The 6,807-nt window shown below is 54.6% G+C and overlaps 1 protein-coding gene across 1 annotated transcript; it reads right to left on the bottom strand.

The window, feature by feature from the left end:
- Window positions 1-2,164: 2,164 nt before the first annotated feature.
- On the bottom strand, window positions 2,165-2,827 carry LOC101258286 (uncharacterized). The gene has a single exon (XM_004244887.1). The coding sequence runs from the start codon at window positions 2,825-2,827 to the stop codon at window positions 2,165-2,167; it is 663 nt and encodes a 220-aa protein (XP_004244935.1).
- Between the last annotated feature and the right edge of the window lie 3,980 nt (window positions 2,828-6,807).

Genomic DNA, 6,807 nt, shown 5'->3' with positions numbered 1-6,807 from the left:
ACGCCCGACGTTGTCCGAGCGTGTGTGTTGTCCAAGGGCGGTGATAGCACGCCACGCCCGACGTTGCCGACTGTGTGTGCTGTCCAAGGGCGGTGATGTCATGACACGCCCGACGTCGTTCGACCGTGTGTGCTGTCCAAGGGAGGTAAAGTCATGACACGCCCAACGTCGTTGGACTGTGTGTGCTGCCCAACGGTGATGATGGCATGCCACACCCGATGTCGTTTTACCGAGTGTGTTGTCCAAAGGCGGTTATGGCATGTCACACCCGACGTCGTTCGACCGTGTGTGCTGTCCAAAGGCGGTGATGTCATGCCACGCGCAACGTCGTTTGACCATGTGTGCTGTCCATTGGCGATGATGGATTTCCACGCCCGACGTCGTTCGACCGTGTGAGCTGTCCAATGGCGGTGATGTCATGCCACACCTGAAGTAGTCCAACCGTATGTGTTGCCCAAGGGCGGTGATGTCATGCCACGCCCAACGTCATTCGACCGTGTGTGCTGTCCAAGGGTGGTGATGTCAAGCCACGCCCGACGTCGTCCGACAGTGTGTGCAGTCCAAGGGAGGTGATGTCATGCCACGCCCGATGTCGTTCAGCCGTGTGAGCTGCCCAACGGCGATGATATCATGCCACACCCGATGTCGTTCAACCGAGTGTGATGTCCAAAGGCGGTGAAGGACTGTCACGCCCGACGTCGTTCGATCGTGTGTGCTGTCCAAAGGCGGTGATGTCGTGCCCCGCCCAACGTCGTTTGACCGTGCGAGCAGTCCAAGGACGATGATGGCATGCCACACCCGACATCGTCCGACCATGCGTGCAGTCCAAGGGCGGTGATGTCATGCCACGCCAAACGTCGTTCGACCGTGTGTGCAGTACTAGGGCAGTGATGTCATTCCACGCCCGATGTAGTCCGACCGTGTGTGCTTTCCAAGGCGGTGATGACATGTAAAGCCCGACGTCGTTCGATCGTGTGTCCAAGGGCAGTGATGGCATATCACGCCCGACGTTGCCGACCGTGTGTACTGTCCAAGGGCGGTGATGTCATGCCACGCCTCACGTTATTTGACCGTTTGTGCTGCCCAAAGACGATAATGGCATTCCACGCCCAACATCGTCCGACCGTGCGTGCTGTCCAAGGGCCGTGTTGTCATGCCACGCCCGACGTCGTTCGACCGTGTGTGCAGTCCAGAGGCGGTGATGACATGTCACGCCCGACGTCGTTCGACCGTGTGTGCTGTCCAAAGGCGGTGATGTCGTGCCCCGCCCAACGTCGTTTGATCGTGTGTGCTGCCCAAAGGCGATGATGGAATACCACGCCCGACGTCGTTCGACTGTGTGTGCTGTCCAAAGGTAGTGATGTCATGCCACGCCCGACCTAGTCTGACTGTGTGTGCTGCCCAAGGGCGGTGATGTCATTCCACGCCCGACGTCGTCTGACCGTGTGTGCTGTCCAACGGCGGTGATGTCATGCCACGCCTGACGTAGTCTGACCGTGTGTGCTGCCAAAGGCGATGATCGCATGCCTCGCCCGACGTCATTCGACCGCGTGTGCTGTCAAAGGGCGGTGATGTCATACCACGCCCGACATCGTCCGACCATGCGTGCAGCCCAAGGGCGGTGATGTAAAGCCACACCCGACATCGTTCGACCCGGTGTGCTGTCCAAAGGCGGTGATGGCATGTCACGCCTGACGTTGTCCGACTGTGTTTGCCGTCCAAGGGCTATGATGGCATGCCACGCCCGACGTCGTTCGACCGTGTGTGCTGCCCAAAGGCGATGCGCCTGCCATTGGCGTTCTGCTTTCTTTGTGATGCGTTTGGGGCGTGCTACGTATCTAATGTGCTAAAAATCATCTCTTAACTAATCCCTTGGCATGACATGTTAGATTTTTTGCTCACACTGTATTCCTCAACATAATTCCTCTAATTTTGGGTACCTCCTTCTTCTTTTTCCTACACATCAATCGAACAACGTGACATAACAATGGTGGGTTGCCTCCCACCTAGTGCCTTAGTTTTGGTCGTAACACGACTCATATTTTTGAATTACTTTTCTTAATTATATCTAAGGACCTATTTTAACTAACAAATAAGAAAATTTAAAAAGTCTATGCATAAGAAACTAAGCTAAATTTACCAAATTAAGCCTAACTACTACCTATTACATCGACTTCATGGGTTGCCTCCCAAGTAGCGCTTGGTTTAACATCACAACACAACAGAACTTAGATAATTCATCATTTATCTCAAGAGCCTCCCAATCATGATCTGAATCAACACCAAAGTAGTGTTTCACTCTTTGCCCATTCACCAAGAACGTAGGTGCAATCTCTCCTTTTAGTTCCACAGCCCCGTGTGGTGTCATTCTTACCACTTCAAAAGGTCCACTCCATTTCGTCCTTAGTTTTAATGGGAATAACCTAAGTCTAGAGTTAAAGAGTAGTACCTTCTCTCCCAGATTGAAGGTACGAGTTACTATGTGCTTATTATGCCACCTGTTCGTCTTCTCTTTATACAGCTTGAAATTCCCATACGCGTGACGTTTAAACTCTTCAGGTTCATGCAAATTATCCACTCTCTTTATATTGACTAGCTCAGGGTACAAGTTCAACTTCTTAATCGCCCAATAAGCTTTGTTTTCTAATTCTGCCAGAAGATGAAATGCTTTCCCAAATATGATGTAATAGGGAGAAGTCCCTATGGGTGTCTTATAATCAGTCCTATACGCACAAAATGCGTCGTCTAATTTCTTAGACCAATCTTTCCTTTGTGCATTCACCATCTTCTGCAAGATTTGCTTTACTTCTCTATTAGATACCTCCATTGGACCACTTGTTTGCGGATGGTACGAAGTAGCAACCTTATGAAGAATTCCATACTTAGCATGCCACGCCCGATGTTGCCGACCGTGTGTGCAGTCCAAGGGAGGTGATGTCATTCCACGACCGACGTCGTCCAATCGTGCGTGAAGTCCAAGGGAGATGATGTTAAGCCACGCACGACGTTGTTCGATCGTGTGTGCTTTCCAAAGATGGTGATGACATGTCACACCTGACGTCTTTCGATCGTGTTTGTCGTCCAAGGGCTATGATGGCATCCCACGCCCGACGTTGTTCGACCGTGTGTGCTTCCCAAAGGCGATGATGTCATCCCCTATCCGACGTCGTTCAACTCTTTGTGTTGTTCAAAGGCGGTGATGCCATGCCACACCCGACGTAGTTCGACCGTGTGTGCTGTCCCATGGCGGTGATGTCATCCCACGCCCGATGTTGCCAACCGTGTGTGCTATCCAAGGGCGGTGATGTCATGCCACGCTCGACATTACCGACCGTGTGTGCTGTCCATGGGGGGTGATGTCATGCCACGCCCGATGTTGCCGACCGTGTGTGCTGTCCAAGGGCGGTGATGTCATGCCAAGCCCGACGTCGTCCAACCATGCGTGCTGTCCAAAGGCGATGATGGCATGTCACGCCCTACGTCGTTCGACCGTGTGAGCTGTCCAAAGGCAGTGATGTCATGCCACGCCCAACGTCATTCGATCGTGGGTGCTGCCCAATGGCGATGATGGCTTGCCACACCCGACGTCGTTCGACCGTGTGTTGTCCAAGGGCGGTGATGTCCAAGGGCGGTGATGTCATACCACGCCCGACGTAGTTTGACCTTGTGTGCTGCCCAAGGGTGGTGATGTAATGCAACTTTTGACGTCCATACCCGACTTTGCCTACTGTGTGTGCTGTCCAACAGTGGTGATGTCATGCCATGCCCGACGTAGTCCGACCGTGTGTGCTGTCCAAGGGCAGTGATGTCATGCCACGCCCGACGTTGCCGACCTAGTCCAACCGTGTGTGCTATCCAAAGGCAGTGATGGCATGTCACGCCCGACTTCATATGACCGTGTGTGCTGTCCAAAGGCAATGATGTCATGCCACGCCCAATGTCGTTCGACTATATGTGCTGCCCAAAGGCGATGATGGCATGCCATGCCCGACGTCATTCAACCGTGTGTGCTGTCCAAGGCAGTTATGTCATGCCACGCCCGACGTCGTCTTACTGTTTGTGCTGTCAAAGGGCGGTGATGGTATGCCACGCCCGACGTTGCCGACCGTGTGTGATGTCCAAGGGCAGTGATGTCATGCCACGCACGATGTTGCCGACCGTGTGCGCTGTCCTAGTGCGGTGATGTCATGCCCAACCGACGTCATTCGACTGTGCGTGCAGTTAAAAGGGGTGATGTCATGCCACACTCGACGTCATTCGACCGTGTTTGCTGTACAAAGGCAAGGATGTCATGCCACGCCCGACGACGTTTGACCGTTTGTGCTTCCCTAAGGCGATGATACAATGCCACGCCCGACGTTGCCGACCGTCTGTCCTGTCCAAGGGGGGTGATGTCATGCCACGCCCTACGTTGCCGACCGTGTGTGCTGTCCAACGGTGCTGATGTCATGACACGCCCGACGTCATCCAACCGTGCATGCAGTCCAAGGAGGGTGATGTCATGCCTTGCCCGACGTCGTTGGGCTGTGTGTGCTTTCTAAAGGCGGTGATGGCATATCACGCTCGACGTCGTTCGATCGTGTTTGCCGTCCATGGGATATGATGTCATGCCACGCCTGACGTCGTTCGACTGTGTGTGCTGCCCAAAGGCGATGATGGCATGCCACGCTCGACGTTGTTCGACCGTGTGTGGTGTCTAAAGGTGGTGATGTCATTCCATGCCCGACGTAGTCCGACTGTGTCAGTTGTCCAAATGTGTTGATGGAACATCTCGCCCGACGTCGTTCGACCGTATGTGTTGTCCAAAGGCGGTGATATCACGCCACGCCCGACGTCGTTCGACCGTGTGTGCTGTCCAAAGGCGGTGATGTCATGCCACGCCCGACATAGTCCGACCGTGTGTGCTGTCCAAAGGAGGTGATGTCAAGCCACGCCCGACATTGCCGACCATCTGTGTTGTCCAAGGGCGGTGATGTCATGCCACGCCCGACGTCCTCCAACCTTGCGTATAGTCTAAGGGTGGTGATTTCAATCCACGCCCGACGTTGTTTGAACGTGTGTGCTTTCCAAAGACGGTGATGGCATGTCATGCCCGACGTCGTTCGACCGTGTGTGCCGCCGTAAGGCAATGATGGCATGCCCCGCCCAACATCGTTTTACCATGTGTGCTGCCCAAAGGCGATGATAGAATGCCACGCCCGACGTCGTTCGACTGTGTGTGCTGTCCAAAGGCGGTGATGTCATGCCACGCCCGACGTTGTCAGACTGTATGTGTTGTCCAAGGGCGGTGATGTCATGCCACGCCCGACGTAGTCCGACCTTGTGTGCTGCCCAAAGTCAACGATGGCATGCCACGCCCGACGTTATTCGACTGTGTGTGCTGTCTAAGGGCGGTGATGTCATGCCACGCCCGACGTAGTTCGACCGTGTGTGCTGCCCAAGGGCGGTGATGTAATGCAACTTTTGACGTCAATGCCCGACGTTGCAAACCGTGTGTACTTTCAAAGGGCGGTGATGTCATGCCACACCTGACATTGCCGACCGTGTGTGCTGTCCAAGGGCGGTGATGACATGCCACGCCCGACGTTGCCTACCGTGTGTGCTGTCTAACGGCGGTGATGTCATGCCACGCCCGACGTAGTCCGACCGTGTGTGCTGTCCAATGCAAGTGATGTCATGCCACGCCCGATGTTGCCGACCTAGTCCGACCATGTGTGCTGTCCAAAAGCAGTAATGGCATGTCACGCCCGACTTCATATGACTGTGTGTGCTGTCCAAAGGCGATGATGTCATGCCATGCCCAATGTCGTTCGAGTGTGTGTGCTGCGCAAAGGCGATGATGGCATGCCATGCCCGACGTCATTCAACTGTGTGTGCTGTCCAAGGTAGTTATGTCATGCCACGCCCGACGTCGTGTGACTGTGTGTGATATCCAAGGGCGGTGATGGCATGCCACACCTAACGTTGCCGACCATCTGTGCTGTCAAAGGGCGGTGATGTTATGTCACGCCCGACGTCCTCCAACCATGCGTGTAGTCCAAGGGCGGTGATTTTAATCCACGCACGACGTTGTTTGAACGTGTGTGCTTTCCAAAGACGGTGATGGCATGTCATGCCCGACGTCATTCGACCTTGTGTTCTGTCAAAGGGCGGTGATGCGATGCCACGCTTGACGTAGTTCGACATTGTCTGCTGCCCAAGGGCGGTGATGTAATGCCACTTTTGACGTCCACACCCGACGTTGCCGACCATCTGTGCTGTCCAAGGGCGGTGATGTCATGCCACGCCCGACGTCCTCCAACCGTGCGTGTAGTCCAAGGGCGGTGATTGTAATCCACGACCGACGTTGCCGACCGTGTTTGCAGTCCAAGGGTGGTGATTTCATGCCACGCCCGACATCGTCCGACCGTGCGTGAAGTCCTAGGGAGGTGATATCATGCCATGCCCGACATTGTTCGTTCGTGTTTGCTGCCCAACGGTGATGTGCCAAACCCGACGTTGTTCGACCGAGTGAGTTGTCCAATGGCGGTGATGTCATGCCTGGCTCGACGTAGTCCGACCATGTGTGCTGTCCAAGGGAGATAATGTCAAGTGACGCCCGACATTACCGATCGTGTGTGCTGTCCAAAGGTGGTGATGGCATGTCACGCCCGACGTCATTCGATCGTATGTGTTGTCAAAGCGCAGTGATGGCATATCACGCCCGACGTTGCCGACCGTGTGTGCTGTCCAAACGCGGTGATGTCATGCCATGCCCGACGTCGTTCGACCATTCGAGCAGTCCAAGGGCGATGATGTCATGCCACG

Source organism: Solanum lycopersicum, chromosome 8 (genome assembly GCF_036512215.1).
Source record: "Solanum lycopersicum chromosome 8, SLM_r2.1".
NCBI lineage: Eukaryota > Viridiplantae > Streptophyta > Magnoliopsida > Solanales > Solanaceae > Solanum > Solanum lycopersicum.
The sequence above is the reverse complement of the archived record's forward strand: the minus strand, read 5'-3'. Positions and strand labels throughout refer to the sequence as shown.

Bases quoted from the DNA above. Each gene is read 5' to 3' on its own strand.
- LOC101258286 (XM_004244887.1), bottom strand. From the start codon at position 2,827: ATGGAGGTATCTAATAGAGAAGTAAAGCAAATCTTGCAGAAGATGGTG.